Here is a 17242-nt window from a genome sequence, read left to right on the forward strand (position 1 = left end):
ATCTTTGTTTTCAGATAACAGATTTATCGTGAATTCCAGTTCTATTACTGCTCTATTAATGCATAAATATTAATTATTTTATGTTGCACTAATTTAAGTAGCATTAAGAAACATTTCCAACTAATGTAAAAATCTTCACCATGTTAGCTAACATTCAATATAATACGGGGTTTTGTTTGCCAGTCATGGATTCATCAAGACAGCTTTAGTAGAACCATTATCCTTCTCCCTGACTCTTTTTTATTGTAAAGAATTTGTCATTGGACTAAATCTATTTATTACTTTTTACTTCTAAGAGTACATTATGTTTATGTCATTGTAAAAATGAAAAAACACAGATATTAGCAAAGAAAGATTTAAATATAACTCCTACTGCAATGTGACTTAGTCTTTTGATATTGAATGATTTTAGCTTGGAAACCTAGTAACATTCAGATCCCAGGGCTTTGTCTTCATCTATTTTGACTCAGAAAGACTAGATAAAAAGGAATTCGCCTTTTTTATCAGTACTCTAGATGATTCTACTGTAGAATAGGTTCATAACATAGGTTGAGAAATTTTATTCTGACATGCTACTGTAGGTATTGAGGTGAATCTATCTATCTATCTATCTGTCTATCTATCTATCTATCTTTCTGTCATCTAACTGCATAATTATTTTATTTGCGTGTTTTGTATATACTTTTCTACTTGAACTGTATAAATTTTATTAATTCACCCAATACATATAATTTTATATTGGCTAAAATTGAGGGGTTTTTTTTTAGATGCTACAAAGAGGGAGCCACAAAGTAGAATTTTTTTTAATTTTATTTATTTTTGAGGGAGAGAGAGAGAAAGAGGGAAATTCAGTGGGGGAGGGGCAGAGAGAGAGAAGGAAAGAAAATCCCAAGCAGACATCCAGTCAGTCCAGAGTCTGACACAGGGCTTGATCTCATGAACTGTGAGATCATGACCTCAGCCAAGATCAAGAATCCGACACTTAACTGACTGAGCCATGAAGGCATCCCGGCAAAATGGAATTCAGAGTGTGTAAACACTTACAAAACAGTATTTAGCACTAGACTATGTAAAATATTGATGTCTTCACCTAAAATGCTTTGTCATTTTAATCTTTCTTTCCTTAGATTGTAATGAGAAATGTTATAAAGCAAATCAATGAGTACATGATAAAAGGAGGATTTTAACTGCAAGTTGAGCGACTGAATGTATGTCTTCTATGCAGATGTGTAAAAGGTCAATAGAGACAAGAGACTTAGGATGGTAAAGAGAGGATAACTGATTTAAAAAGATAGATTGGGGTAGATATGACCCTGTGTAGGATCTTGATTGAGGGTGGAAAGAAACAACCCGAGATGCTTTGCCCCCTTCCCTGAGAAAATCAAACAGGAGTGCTAAATGAATGGTTGTAAAGATTGCGATGATCCAGCTGGTGTGGGGGCAGCTGAGGAGGAGAGCAATTCTTGCTAATTGAGCACTAGGCCTTCATAAAGGAGGAAGTTGCAGCATATTTGCAAAATGTGAAGGTGATGGATGGTTTGAATATATACAGGATCTGAAATACAAGTATATACTATGCAATTAATAACTCTAGGGATTTTACCACCGTGTGTGGCCTCAATTAATTTGATGATGTTTGTGCAAAACAAAGACAAAGTAGTTTATGTGCATATGTGTGCACATATATTTAAATAACATTCTTTATTCCACACTTCATTGCACACACGCGACAGTTGTTTTTCAAGATGAGAATCGTTTCAATTGTGCAAATGGTACTGATACTGATGATCTACTCAAAATAATCCTTTCACTTTTTTCCATGAATTGATGTTGTAATGTAGTCTATACTTCCTTCAAGATGTATTAATGTTTACATTCCTCTAATTCTTTGATCTTTCAAATTAAGATTTTTAAAAAATGTTTGTTTATTTTTGAGAGAGACAGACACAGAGTATGAGCAGGGTAGGGGCAGGGAGGGAAACAGAATCTGACGCAGGCTAACACCTCAGAGCCCAACACAGAACTCGAACTCATCAAGGGTGAAAACATGACTTGACCCGAAGTCCAACGCTCAACCAACTGAACCACCCAGGTGCCCCAGATTAAGATTATTAACCCAATTTATTTCATTGCCATATTCTGCATATTATAAAAAATTACAAAATGAAAAACAGCCTGTGTAACTAAGTGTTTTTTACCTTTTTTACCTTTAAGAGGTACTGATTCAGATGGCAGGAAATGAATAAGACAGTCCTTTAAAACCTGTTTCTTATTTAATCTGTAAGGCAGCTCACCTTGGCCAGCAAGTCAGAACTGCTAATCTTCCCAAAGATCAAAATCAGCGCTGCTTTCTAAATCAGTTCGCAGAGCATCTGCTCATTCCTGGCCGTATCATCCCTTTATCAGAAAATTGCCAAGTCGAATTCACTGGTCCACGGTGTGGTACATTGTAAATACACTTTGACAACTTTCATTCATTGTTTAATGGAGCCTGACTGGGTGGAAAGGGGGAAAAAGGTAAGGATGAACGCAAGTCTATGCACTCATTCCGCTGCCATAAACCTCTGTAGCTAGGGATGTGTGCTTCTTAGCGGCCTTGCTCAGATGCTCTTCTTGCGGTCTTCCTATCAATTTGCACTCTGTATGGTACTTGTTCCTTTTTATTATCAGTCTTTTAATTCAAGTATCCAACCCTATTTGTTCTCCTGACTTTCAGCAAAAACCATCTGTATTATTTTCTTTCTTTGGGTGTACTTAAAAATCATATATGTTGTCTATTGTTTTAAGCCAAAAAAAAAAAAAATCTTAAACTTGGTCTTTAAGTCAGTGGACAGTGTCGGAAAATACGATCTTTACTATCAGAGGAAATGTAAGTTTGGGTCCTGACATTGAGAGATCCATGGCATCGTCTCAAGTCTTTGAATCTGCTGTTGACTTATGTAAGCATTTTACAAGGTGATTAAAAATATATAAAATAAGATAAAACTTGTGATCTATGCTGTGTCTGCCTAATTATTGCAGTATACCTCAATTTCTACTTTCTTCTTGTCTTCCTTTTTTTCCTGTTTGCACCAACTTTTAATTACACTTTTCAGACCACTGCATGTGATAATTATTTTGCTCTCCTTTATTCAATGTTATCCAATTCACATATAAGCATGCAGAAAATGAAATATTCTGTGTATATTATATCACACATGCATGCTGTCATTCAATGTTTTTTAGTAATTTGCTTCCCTTTCCTTCCTCTCTAAAATATTTTTTTTTTGCAAAGTTCAAGCTTAATATCTTTGTAGTACAACATTCTTAGGTATATATCAGTCATAAATATCCATCTTTGGATTATCTTTTCTATTTTATATATAATAGATATTTCATTGATTTCTCACTGTAGAAACCATAGCAATTCTATATCTCTCTTAAATCTGCAAGATCAGATAGAGTAGGAAGACTTATTCTAATTAATTCACTATGAATGCACTGATAATTGCCATAGACATACATCTATGTGTGGTATAAATGTATTTCTGTCAGCAATACTTGTTAAATAGTATTTTGGAAACTTCGATATTTTTGGAAACTTTGTATTTTTTTAAATCTTCATAGTGTTCAGTGTGAAAAAAGATTGCTATTATTTTATTTAATAAATGATTTGAAATGGACCATAGAAAAACATAAAGTTATAATTGTTTTTCAAGTTTAAGTTAATCCTAAGAGAAAAAAGTATGAAATATGTTCAATTATAACCATACTAGGTCTATGCCAAATAATCATATTTTTGACTGTTTAGTGGAATATGTTTATTGAATTTTTCTTTATTATTCCTTTACCTTGCATTGACTGATAGAATCAGAATATTCCTTGCCATTGGACTGTAGTTTTGGGGCTCTGAGCCACATTGTGTGGTAAAGAAGACATTCCAACCCATTGCAAATGGCCATAAAGGCAAACGCATCAGCACATGTTTTTTAAAGAAGAAATAGGTTTCAAATTCTAATGAACTATTTACAAAACCTAGAACTAGGTTTCTAATTCTAATGAACTATTTGGATATATTATTGTTAAAAAAAAAAAAAAAAAACCTTCCAAGCGGCTATTTTTATTCTTATAAGGTGTTATATATAATCTGGAAACTATTTCTCCTGTTGAACCAGAAGGTAAAGAGAGGAGTCACATTTCAATTCAGTTAAACCCATCACTGTATTTGAAATGACTTTTGCCATAGGACTGCTTTGGGACAATTTTGTTCTTATACTCAAATATAGGCATGGCCATGAAGTGATAGCTATCAGTTGAATCTACTTTGGGTGTGAATTGGCTGGTTTTACATGGATATGTCTATAATATGCTTTAATATATCAGTTGGAAATTGATAATGGGTTGAAGCTTCCTCATGAATTAAGCTATTCATATCATGGACTATTGGTAAATTATCATATATATGGAAATTCACACACATATACACATATATGCTGTATAAAATATAAGTAATATAATATATAGTATATGTCTTGATCTATATTATATATGTGTATTTGTTACTTGAAATAAACATTTCCCATTTATTTTTTCCAGTCTTCAGTGACTGCAAGCAAACACATAATATTTATTTATATCAATATTCTTGAAATTATCCACATGGAATGAGCTGTACTCTCTTCTGCACAGAGACATTTACAACAAGAAAGTTTGTGCATGTGTTCTAATCTCCACAGAATGTCTACCATCCAGGAAAGATCTTTGACGAGGATCACAAACCATGGCATAATAAGAAAACCTAGCTGAAGAAACATTATTCAAATCCATGCCATTTTTCTTAGATTTGTGGCATAACATTATTATTTAAAATACACTTTTTGTCAGCAAAAATTAATAATAGTATCAGTTACAAGTCCAGGTTTTGGGCATTATTTACATGATTAAAAAAAATAAGTGTTTATTAATTGTTGAGAGAGAAAGAAAGAGACAGAGCATGAGAGGTAGCGGGACAGAGGGAGTGGGAGACTGAGAATTGAAGCAACCTCTAGGCTCTGAGTTGTTAGTGCAGAGCCTGACACAGGGCTCAAACCCACGAACTGTGAGATCATGACCTGAACCGAAGTCCGTTGCTTAGCCAATTGAGCCACCCAGTTGCCCCTCACCCCCCCTTTTTCTTGTATGATTGAAATGACATCTGCATATATTAAAATGTTGGTATCAATTTCATTATTATCCCCCATTGTTGCCTTATAAAATCTGGATGAGAATGCAATATAGAAATTGGACCAAGGTAAGATCATAAGAAGTCTCTTCTTGAGGTATCTGGATGGCTCAGTCGGTTAAGCATTGGACTCATTCTTGGCTTAGGTCGTGATCTCATCATGGTTTCCTGAGTTTGAGACCCACACCAGTCTCTGTGCTGATAGCATGAGCCTAAGATTCTCTTTCTCCTCTCTCTCTCCCCCTTCCCCGCTCACACTGTCTGTGTGTCTCTCTCTCTCAAAATAAATAAACATTTAAAAAAATAAAAATAAATAAGAAGTCTCTTCTATTTAAAAAAAAATTTTTTAGGAACTTCTTGAACTCCAAAGTGAATTGATTTATAGAGCAACTTGGTTAAAGGCTATTTTCAGTATCTTTCTATCTATGATGGTTATATAAGTCCAGAGGAAGACTATACTAGTGTGATTTAATGAGTAGTAGATGTGATTAATGAGGAACAATTAAAAAGTTCCAAATATGTAGAGCTGGCTGGAAAGTGATGGATGAGAATGATAACTATCTATAGTAATGTAAAATGTGTTAATATTAAAGAGGGAAAAGTATTATTTTATAAGTTAGAGAGAGCAATGATATGTAAAAGTAATTACTAGAAGTAATAGGATGAAATTAGGAAACGAAAATTTAAAATGAATATTGGAGTCAAGTCATTGACAGTGAACTACATGAGGACATTGAGCAGTAATTACAGAGAAGTTAAGAGAAACCCCAGTGGCTGAGGACATTAAAATCACACCAGAATAAGGTCTTCTGACATGGGCAGAAGAGACAGAGGATTTTGTGTGAAAAGGATTTGAGTTTCTTAGCTCTATGTCTGTGAATTAAGGAAATTATAAAGTTCCGGTAGCCAGAATTAATGAAATTATAATTAATTAAGTTATTAATTCATTTTCAGTGTTATAAGCAGTGCTGGAAAAGATGCATGAATATATATTTTAATTGTGAGGATATTATATTCCATCAAAAATCAGTTTGTCTTCAGTCACCGAATTGGAATGTTTTATTACACTATTTATGTGCTACAGATTTCAGGCCATCTAGCATAGTGCTTAAGGGCACAACGTATAGAATCCCACTGCCTGAAATCAAATCCCACGTATATATACTGCTCATGGGCTATTGACCTGGCAAGTTTAACTTTTCTGTGCCTTGATTTTCTCATTTGTAAATGGGAAACAATTATAACTCATGGAAGTGCTGTGATGGTTAAGTGACTTAATATATATTAGTTGGTTAGGTTACATATAGGAGTCATATTTTAGAAATAATACAAAAATTTTCATCTTTCAAACATAAACTGTGTAATAGCACTTTTCTGTTCTCTAAATACAGCTATGTTTGAGATTGAGGAAGAGCTATTAATTACTCACCATGTCCTAGAAGTTATGCCAGATACTTGAAATATGAAGATGAATTAGATGATATTCTTTTTCTTAGCTAAACTGAAGTAGATGTAAAAAATTATTATAATACAAGATGTCAAATGTTAATGGTATAGGTTTACTTAAATTGTTATGAGTTTGCAGATAAAAGAGCCAATTTTTCAAAGCTGAAGGAGGGTCAGGGAAAACTTTGCATGGGAAATTACTTTTAGGCATGCATGGAGTATGTAGATGATACTAAGTGAAATAAATGTGAGTCAGTGGCTTCATATCTAACTGCATTGTCCTTTAAGAGTGGACATCACAAGCAAACAATTTTGAGCTTTATGAAGGAGGGTATATTGTATTAGGGAATACATCCTCTATCCAATATAATTATGGCATGAGTTATCTGAAATCTATCTTTCCTGGGGAAAAACAAACAAACAAAAACTCTTTATAGTCCGCAGCTGCAAAGCTAAATTTCTGAACACCAAACCTGGAATTTCATCGTACAAGTGATTGGATTAGAGTGAATGTAAATTCAATTCTCAACCGATCTGGGGGTGCCTTTTTCTGCAGGAATGCCAGGGCAGTCACAGAACTTGGGACAGGCAGGGAACAGATTATATTCCCTAAAGCCCACAGAAAGCTCAGCCCAGCCCAGTTTCAGACTCTGCCCCCAGAACTGTGAAAGAATAAACTGTTGTGTCAGGCTACCCACTTTGTGGTACGTGGTTATGGCAGTCCTCAGAAATTAATGCATTAACACAAAAACCTAATAACCCAATCGAAATGTTAAAAGCAACCACATTTCTGAACACCTACAGAATCCTTTTCAGCACTGTTACAGTAAAACAGAGCACATCACAAGTGGAATTATCCCAGGAATGTTTGGGTGGTTAGAAGTTAGAAAGACAAATATCTTACATCAAATCCTGTAGAACTATCTTTTGTGTATGCCATGCATTATTCATGTGATTAAAGCTCATTTAAGTTTTTTAAGTTGAGAATTGTCAATACATATACATGTTGTACTTGTGGCAATTACATTACTGACATATACTCTATCAAAAATAATATTAATTTACTAAATTTGACAATACAAATCACTGCATTCTTTAAGTATGAGTTGATGTGGTAGATTGTGTTTATAAATTACAGAGCTTGAACCACAACTAAACTTGTCTAGGAAAATAAACCCAAGGTAAATTCTATAAAAATGAAAAAAACATTTGATAGTGTTCCTGGAATATTTCTTCCTAAACATAAATATTATATTAGTAATCAACAGAATACCTTTGTTTCATGCATACCTACTTCTAATATTAAACAACTAAATTGATAATCCAGACTTACAGATTATCAAAAATAGAAAGTTGAAATAGTTTCACAATTTTGTTAAATTAAATAAACTATATTTAAATTACAAACCTCCATCCACCACACCAAATATCTAGGTGAGGCAAAATTTATGGAATAGATAATCAGTGAGCAAATTAACAAAGACTTATTTTTCAAAGTCTGCAGATAGCTCTAGATGGAAGAACTCTTTCCTAATTTTTTTTCTTTAGCTTGAGTATTTTAATCACTGTTCAATGTTTTCAGAATACAGCAAGAAAGACCTCTAAAAGCATGGACAGTTGACATTTTAATATATAATTGGAAAAAATCATTTTCTTATTCTCATGAACAATGTCTGGTTATATAAGCCCTTTATCAAGTTCATACAATGCCTCATGTTTATGGAGTTATTCTGTATTGGTTTTTGTTTTATTTTGTTTTAAGGCAGCAGAAATGGATGTTTTGTGTTTTAAAAATGTCAGCCAGATATTTCATGTTTTTGCTTTCTGTGGTAACTCAATAGCCTGGGCAAATTTTCTTTCTTTTGATCATGTTCCCTCCAGTATCTTCTTATCAAAGCCAGGCTTTAGGTAATAGATTTCACCATTCCTGGTATACTGTTTTTGATATACTATTTCTATGTAAAAAAAAAAAAAAAAATCTGGTAACTATGGAAAGTACAACCCACCGGCAGAGTTTTAAATAGTTTCCCAGGAACAAATGATTAGTAGGCAATTACTGGAAGATATATTTAAAATGTGTGGGTGATGAGTATTTGGAGTAGGTAAAAGAATAATTATAATCCTAATCCAATATCTATGCACTATTGTTGTTTTAATGCAAAACAAAGAATTAACACACTTTATACATAATACTACAATCCCCACTTAGCACCGCCAGATTTTCTATATAAAGGTTGTTAAAATATTTCCGTTTGCATTAATTTATTTGCTTCTAAATCCCTGTCTCATTCTTAAATAATATTCTCATTCCTTAGTGGTTCTAGCTGGATCCCTATCCATCCATCTGCCAGTCGCAGCAAATAACTCCTACAAAATGAGTATCCTTGCCTTGAGGCAGTTAAATATATATTAGAGAATCATAAGCATGAAACCATGTGCCCATATAAACAGCCTGTACCTTAGCAGTAGGTAGGCTAGTGTTAAGATAAATGAAATAGAGGTTGCCAAGGGACCTGCTAAAAACAAACCAATAGATGCCTGTCATATCAAATTCACAACTTGGTAATAATATCCGATAGTGTAGAGGTGGCCAAAATTACCTTTACAAATTTCATTGAGAGTCAGAAAGATGCAAAAGCCTACAACATGAATAAATAAAGATGACTCTTTTAAAATCCTGTATTTTAGCGGAAAAGAGATATTAAGCATCTCCAGTAAACAAATCCTATGGGCTTTGTCCTGTTTTACTTTTAGTCTTATGTCTCAAACACTGAAGCTCAAAGACAAGAGCCTTAATCATTGTAGTTTACCAGATGTAGCAGGTTGACTATAAAATATTCCATTGATTTAAACATATTTAAAATCTGCTAAGGGTGTTGCTTCCCATGAACAGATACCTAGATTCTGATATCCCATGCTTCTCTGTGCCCAGCAGGGATCGTATCCACCTACCCAATCCCTGATAGGTGATAGATGTGCACCATTTCTAGGATAGACTATTTAGATTGAATGAGATGTACCGAATTAGTGAAAGACAAATTCTAATTTACTAATAATGTTAAGGAGAAAGGGGTCAAGGAAGGATAAAGGGCAATTTATTTGTAACTTAAATTCCCTCAGAAGGAAATGACCCCCATCTGGTGGATTCATAAACTGTAGAACCAATTAATGTTTCTTTTAAATATGTACATCTAGGAGTGTCTGGGTGGCTCAGTTGGTTAAGCGCCCAACTTTGGCTTACATCATGATCTCACAGTTCATGAGTTCAGACCCCTTGTCAGGCTCATGCTGACAACTCAGAGCCTGGAGCCTGCTTCCAAGTTTGTGTCTACCTCTCTCTCTGCCTTTACCCCCACACTTAAAAATAAATAAAAGATTTAAAAAACCAAAACAACATATAAATCTAAAATATAAAATATTTTATCATATATACATGTATTTATATGATATATTGCCTACTTTTAAAAATTTGAGTATTTAAGATTTTTTACATTTTTATTTTGTCTTATAAAAACTTGTAAACTATTGCAATGACCCAGTTTCATCCATGTCCCTGAGATGTATGACAGGTTCTAGGTTCTTAGTATCTTATTTGGTAATTAAATGGTTGTTTTTCCTTCTATGTATCTTCAGTCTCTTGGAAGGCCAATATTCCAAGGCAATTCAGAAGAGATAAAGGAAATAATCATCAGTAGGACTGATCATTCTGTTTATAAAAATCTCTTTAAGGACACTCTTTCTAATCAGCTTCTCCTTGGCCCTTAGACTAAAAGAAACTATCTGAGTTCCCCCAGAGGAGATAATCATTCTTATATACTGCCCGGAAGGAAGACTGCAAGACTGAAGCACCCTAGTGTAAAATCAGTGGCAGAAATAGGGGGAAAACATTCTCTGTTTCTTCTCACAGGTATTAATCAGGTAGACTAGCATCAGTAGATACTTCACCAGGCTCTATCATGGCTGACCTCTGCATCCTTTGCGCTAACATTACCCTGAAAACTTTTGACACTGTTAATCCTAAACCTGGGCTCATTTTAGGTCATAGAGTCTATTACATCCATCAAGGCTAACACATTGCATTCAGTTAGGTGAAAAAATATTTCTTCTTAGAAACAATACATAGCTGCTTATAGGTTCTCCCATATCTGATTTTGTATCATTATTATTTTCATAATACTAGTATGCCTGAGGCATTAAATATACAGTGATATAAATGTCTATTTACTATTTTATGTCCCAAGTTAGACCATATATTCCTTGGAGCAAATTCATCATTGTAAGTAAATTAATGACTCCTGACCTATATTATTAATAGAAGAAAAAAAAAATATATATATATATATCAGATGATTTTAAAATAAAAGACAAAAAACCCTAAAAAGATGATGAGAAAGTATTGATGTGGACCCAAAACTAAAAAAAACAAATGGTATAAACAACAACAACAACAAAAGGTTATTATTTTGGGCACCAGGATGGTTCAGTCGATTGACCATCAGACTCTTGATTTTGGCTCAGGTCATGATCTCAATGTTTAGAGAGTTCAAGCCCCACATTGTGCTCTGCAGGCTGACCTCTCAGAGGTTGCTTGGGATTTTCTCTCTCTCTCTCTCTCTCTCTCTCTCTCTCTCTCTCCCCTCTTCCTTCTCCTCCTCCTTCCCTGTTCATGCTCTCTCTCAAAATAAATAAACTTAAGAAAAAAGATTATAATTTAAAAAAGCAGATCAAAACATAAAAATATATCGAAGTAAATGAACACAAAGCAAATATATGAAATGGTAATAGCATCAAAATAGAAAAAAATAAGTTAAACAATAAAAATAAGATTCAAAAGTTTGTGTAAAATATCTTAAGAAGATTCAAAGGAAATATTGTTAAACTGAAAACTTAAAAATTATCAGATTGTAAGATAAAAGACCAAGTTTAAAACCACCAAGGTGAAAGTCAGATGATGATAGATAAAAATAAATAATAAAACATAAATTGTTTAAATGCAAAACAGAACTCTATTTTATAAAGTCAAAAAATTAGTAATACATATTTTTAAGATGGCTAATGCAGACTGAAGAGAAGAAGAGAGAAGTTACTAGAGGCTAAGAATGGGAGTCTCCAAAAAGACAGTATTTGTTTGCCTTTGGGAAATGTGGTTTTGTTCCTAGTTAATATCCTATTTATAGCTGTGAAAAATTACAGTGGATTCAGACTTGGGCTTTCATGATTTTTGTTTTTAATGTTGTTGTGAAGACAAACTTCATAGTCTGCTGATAAATGGAAAGAGATTGACTTAAATCTATCCATGTTTGTTTTAAAGAATGGGGGGAAAGTGCTTGTTTGAAATGGCATGGCTCTCATAATATTTGAAATCTTATTTATATATGTATGTATATATATATATATATATTTTTTTTTTTTTTTTCCCAACAGCCACTGAACTATGAGAAAAAGAAGTCATATACTCTCACCATAGAGGGAGCAAATACACACCTTGATTTTCGCTTTTCTCACTTGGGTCCTTTCAAAGATGCTACCATGCTGAAGATCATTGTTGGGGATGTAGATGAACCACCACTGTTTTCCATGCCTTCTTACGTCATGGAAGTCTATGAAAATGCCAAGATTGGGACTGTTGTTGGCACAGTTTTGGCACAAGATCCCGACACTGCTAATAGCTTAGTAAGGTATGATATGTTTTAATCTTTAGACACATAAAGATTTTTATTGCCTCTTGCAGTAATGTTAAATGAATAAAATAAAATGTGAAATATTTTATTTCCATTCTATTTTTGATTAAGATAATTAAATTATAATTAATTGATTCTTTGAGTAGTGTATCAGATGGCTTTCTGTCAAATTTAGAATGCATGTAGCTAATCAGTTTGAGTTCAGTTAACCCGTGAACAACATGGCCTTGAACTGCAGAGGTCCACTTGTCCGTGGATTTTTTTTAAATAATAATACTGCAAATGTATTTTCTCTTCCTTATGATTTTCCTTTTTTGTTTGTTTTTTAGTTTATTTATTTATTTTGAGGGGGGACGGGCCACAAGAGGGAGAGACAGAATCCTAAGCATCTAACAGTGTAGAGCCCAATATGGGGCTTGAACTCATGAACTGTGAGGTCATGACCTGAGTCAAGATCAAGAGTTGGACGCTTGGGGCACCTGGGTGGCTCAGTCGGTTGGGCGTCCAACTTCCACTCAGGTCATGATCTCATGGTTTGTGGGTTCGAGCCCTATGTCGGGCTTTGTGCTGACAGCCAGCTCAGAGCCTGGAGCCTGTTTCAGATTCTGTGTCTCTCTCTCTCTCTGACCCTCCCCTGATCACACTGTCTCTCTCCCAATCTCTCTCTCTCTCTCTCAGAAATAAATAAAAAACATTAAAAAAAATTTTTAAAAAGAGTTGGATGCTTAACCAACAGCCACTCAGGTGTCCCATTCCTTGTGATTTTCATAATAATAATTTCTTTTCCCTAGTTACTTTATTGTAAGAATGCAGTATCTAATACATATAATATATGAAATATGCATTAATTGACTATGTTATTGATAAGGTTTTCAGTCAACAGTAGGCTTAGTAATTACGTTTTTGGGGAGTCAAAAGTTATATGTGGATTTTCAACTGTGTGTGGGTAGAAGAGGTCAACGTCTCTAAATCCTGCATTTGTCAAGGGTCAGTTGTATATTGTTCACCAAACAGATTACATTTTCCATTTAACTTGATGGATGTGAGCATAATTGAATAGAAAAGCTATGTAGTATTGAACTACAAGCTAGAGAATCTTGTGTCTTGAGTGATGGTAAATACAGCTACAGGACAAAGCAAGGATTTGGGACTAATACTCATCTCTGACTCCTGGTTCTGTCACAAGAGTTGTGGGTGTATAGGAAATGTTCTACCCTTATCTGTAAAACAAGAAAATTAACATCTATATGTTGGAATTATTGTAAGAATGCATGAAGCAATGTGCATGAAATGCTAAACAGTCACACCTAACAGTCACTCAAAAACTGCTAATTTGTCTAAGGCAGCATAGAGTACTACTTAGAGAAGTACTTCTATTTTTATTAATGTTTGAATTAGAGAGAGAGGGGGAGAGAGAGAAAGAGAGAATGTGTGTGTGTTTGTGTGTGTGTGCGTGTGTCCCCAAGCAGGGGAGGGGCAGAGAGAAAGGGAGACAGAATCTAAAGCAAGCTCCAGGCTCTGAGCTGTCAGTACAGAGCCTGACACAGGGCTTAAATCCATGGAGGGCAAGATCATGCATGACCTGAGTCAAAGTCAGACATTCAACTGACTGAGTCACCTAGGTGCCCTGAGAAGTACTTACTTCCTGAAGACAGATAGACCAGGGTGAGAATTCTGGCATCTTGATTTACTAGCTATGTGATCTTCTAGTCATTGAACCTTGCTGAGTCTCAAATATATGAGCAAAGAATAATAATGTTGTATAAATATGTGATAGAATTAAGTGAAATTGATATAAAATACTTAGCACAGTCAGGAAGACCTCACTAAATAATATTTTTTTATTGTAGGATGTCATGCAGTAGTGATCATTAAAGCTTTTCTTACATGATCAAGAAAATATTTTTTCTTTTTTCTTTTCTTTCTTACCACAAGTGTGATAAATGCAAGAGGTTATATACAAGTAACATCAAGTACCTCTTATTTATACCTTGGATAATCCTAAAACCCTAGAGAGCTTGATATCTTTAACAAATCTGTCTACTTTCTCCCATCAAGTCCTTATTCTCAGACTCTTTATTTATTATCTTTTTGAACAAAAGCTATGATGGTAAGTGTTCTCCTTGATATGTATGTATTGCTTATAAAGGGTTTCAATTTCCTTTTACATAAGCATTATTACTTCAGTTTAAAAAGAAATGCCCACAGCACCGAAGCACGGAAAGAAACAATTTTCTGTGCACTAATTTATATATTTAACACTCCTCTTCCCTCTGTGAGTACAGAAATAATACCTTGTCCATAGATAGCCCCTCTGTCACACTGACAGCAAGAGCTGGGCATTGCTTGAAGTTGCAGGATAGGCAAAGTATATAAAATAATATGCATAAACCTAATTATAGTCATTACTATCTAACAGATGAAAATATAAGTCAAATTGTTTTGTTGTCAAATGAGACGGAAGCTCACTCTGCCTTGTCATTCCATAGAATCCCATATTACAAAAACGTTTTTGGACACTTAAATAATAAGTAAAATTGTTATAAGTATTAAAATGTTTTTGGACACTTAAATAATAAGTAAAATTATTATAATTATTAAAAACTTATAGCATTATAAAAGATATTTATAAATGTGGCCATCTTTTACCAATAGAAGACAACACACTTTGAGAATGACATATTTCATGCTCTTAGTTTGATGTGAAAATATTTGGTAAACAAATGGTAAAAGTTTCTTATGAAAATTAGATATTAATGCTGTATTCTGTAATTTACATTTACACGATAATCAAATTGTCAAAATGTTATGAGGAGTAGAATGTATGTTCAAAAAGGTAAACAAAAGGGAGGAGAAAATTGAGGTCAGAGACAAACTTCTCTCAGTGCTGTTCTTCATGTCCCAAGGTACACACACACAAAACCACTCATCCAATATAGAACAGTGGTTCACATCCAAGGACAATGCACACACACACACACATCAGGTGGTATTTGGCAACATCTCAAGACCTGCTTGGATGTCACAGCTGGGGTATGAATACTATCATCTGTCAGTAGAGGTCAGAGACGCTGTTGGAACATCCTACAATTCACAAGGGGGTCCCCACCAGAGAGGAGTTGCTGTTTCAAAATATAAATAATTCTGAAGATGCGCAACCCTGACATAGAGTAAGCCAAACTGGCTTGCGAATTGGTAAAACTGTAGAGCTAATTGGGACGCCTGGGTGGTTCAGTTGGTTAAGCATCCAACTTCTGCTCAGGTCATGATTTTGCAGTTTATGGGTTTGAGCCCCACTTTGGGCTCTCTGCTGACAGCTCAGAGCCTGTAGCCTGCTTTGGATTCTGTGTCTCCCTCTCTCTCTCTGCCCCTAATCTGCTCACACTCTATTTCTCTCTTTTTCTCTCAAAAAATAAGTAAATGTTTTTCTTTTTTAATGGAGGACTAAAGAGGCACCTGGGTGTTTTAGTCAATTAAGTGTCCAACTTTGGCTCAGGTAATGATCTTGCAGTTCGTGAGTTCAAGCCCTGCGTCAGGCTCTATGCTGACAGCTGAGAGTCAGGAGCTGCTTTGGATTCTGTGTCTCCTTCTCTCTCTGCCCCTCCTTGGCCCTTGCTCTGTCTCTGTCTCTCTGTCTCTCTCAAAAAAGAATAAATGTTAAAAAATTTTTAAAGTGGCACCTGGGTGGCTCAGTCAGTTAAGTGTCCAACTTTGGCTCAGGTCATGATCTCAAGTCTTGTGGGTTTGAGCCCCACGTTGGCCTAAGTGCTGGCTGCTCAAAGCCTGCAACCTGCTTCAGATTCTGTCTCCCTCTCTCTCAGCCCCTCCCCCACTTGTGCTCTCTCTGTCTCTAAAAATAAATAAATAAACATTAAAACAAATTTTTAATTAAAAAAATTAAAATGTTGGGCTAATTATACTAATGGAAAGAAATTCTGAAAAGATTTCTTTCAGGACTCCAAACCAGTATGTATGCTTTACATACATGCATAGTCATGTGGATGTTTCAACATGTACATTTTATTAAAAATATATTATGTACATATAATTAATTGCACCATGATATTATTGATTGCCTCAGTAATTGCACCATATTATTAGAAGCTTTTAATTGAACACTTGGTATGTTAGATATATTCTCCCACTCTCTGGGATGCACAGGTGATTGGTATATTGTTTCCAAATACAAATATTGAGATGTAGAAAACCATTAACATATGCATTATTCTTTTTGCTTTGTTTTGGTTAGAAAACTAAAATGTATCCTCCCAAAGCTGCCTTAAAATAATTCCACTCATAGCTGCTGTTTGGGGGCATAATTTACATAGTATTTATTCTTTATTTTAATAAAAATGTGTCATTCACATGGGCCTCTAGGTATAAACAGTGAATAAAAAACAGAAAACATTAACAAACACAAAAGCAAGCCACACTTCCACCTTTCTGAGGGACCAAATGTTTGTATTAATTAAGGAAACGTACTTTGAAAAGATGTATCTTGCAATGTGCCCTGTAGTGCAATTAATTCCAAGTTTATAGAATTGATAATGAAAGGAAGTGTGAGTCTTATAGGCATTTGTGAAAACTTTCTGACTTGTTTTTGTGTTTCAGTTTTCTAAACTATTAGTAAGATTCTTCAGATTTCTAAGAGCATACCATGTATAGCTTTTGTCTCTGTTAACTCAAAACAAGAATGTGCAATTTGCAGCAATATTTACTATCACCTTTTTAAAAAAATCAGGACCAGGCTATTTACTAGCAACAGAAACACCCTTGATTTAAATAGACTATATTCATTCCCCAGTGTATTACAAATGGAATTTGGGAATTTCCTGAATAGCTACTGAGAGATGAATAATCCTATGTTGGACATGAAAAGTGAGAGAGCTTTCTAGAAATGTGACCTTATATCATG

General features: G+C 34.4%; 1 protein-coding gene across 3 annotated transcripts in view; it reads left to right on the forward strand.

The window, feature by feature from the left end:
* The window catches only part of CDH18 (cadherin 18), a 603216-nt gene that overhangs the window by 511322 nt on the left and 74652 nt on the right, over nucleotides 1-17242 (forward strand). For all 3 annotated transcript variants that reach the window (XM_039219788.1, XM_039219789.1, XM_039219790.1), the window contains exon 7: nucleotides 12071-12324. In XM_039219788.1, the coding sequence (XP_039075719.1) occupies nucleotides 12071-12324 (254 nt within the window). The remainder of the gene's footprint in view (nucleotides 1-12070; nucleotides 12325-17242) is intronic.

This window comes from Hyaena hyaena, unplaced genomic scaffold (genome assembly GCF_003009895.1).
Source record: "Hyaena hyaena isolate Hyena2069 unplaced genomic scaffold, ASM300989v1 scaffold_843, whole genome shotgun sequence".
Classification (NCBI taxonomy): domain Eukaryota; kingdom Metazoa; phylum Chordata; class Mammalia; order Carnivora; family Hyaenidae; genus Hyaena; species Hyaena hyaena.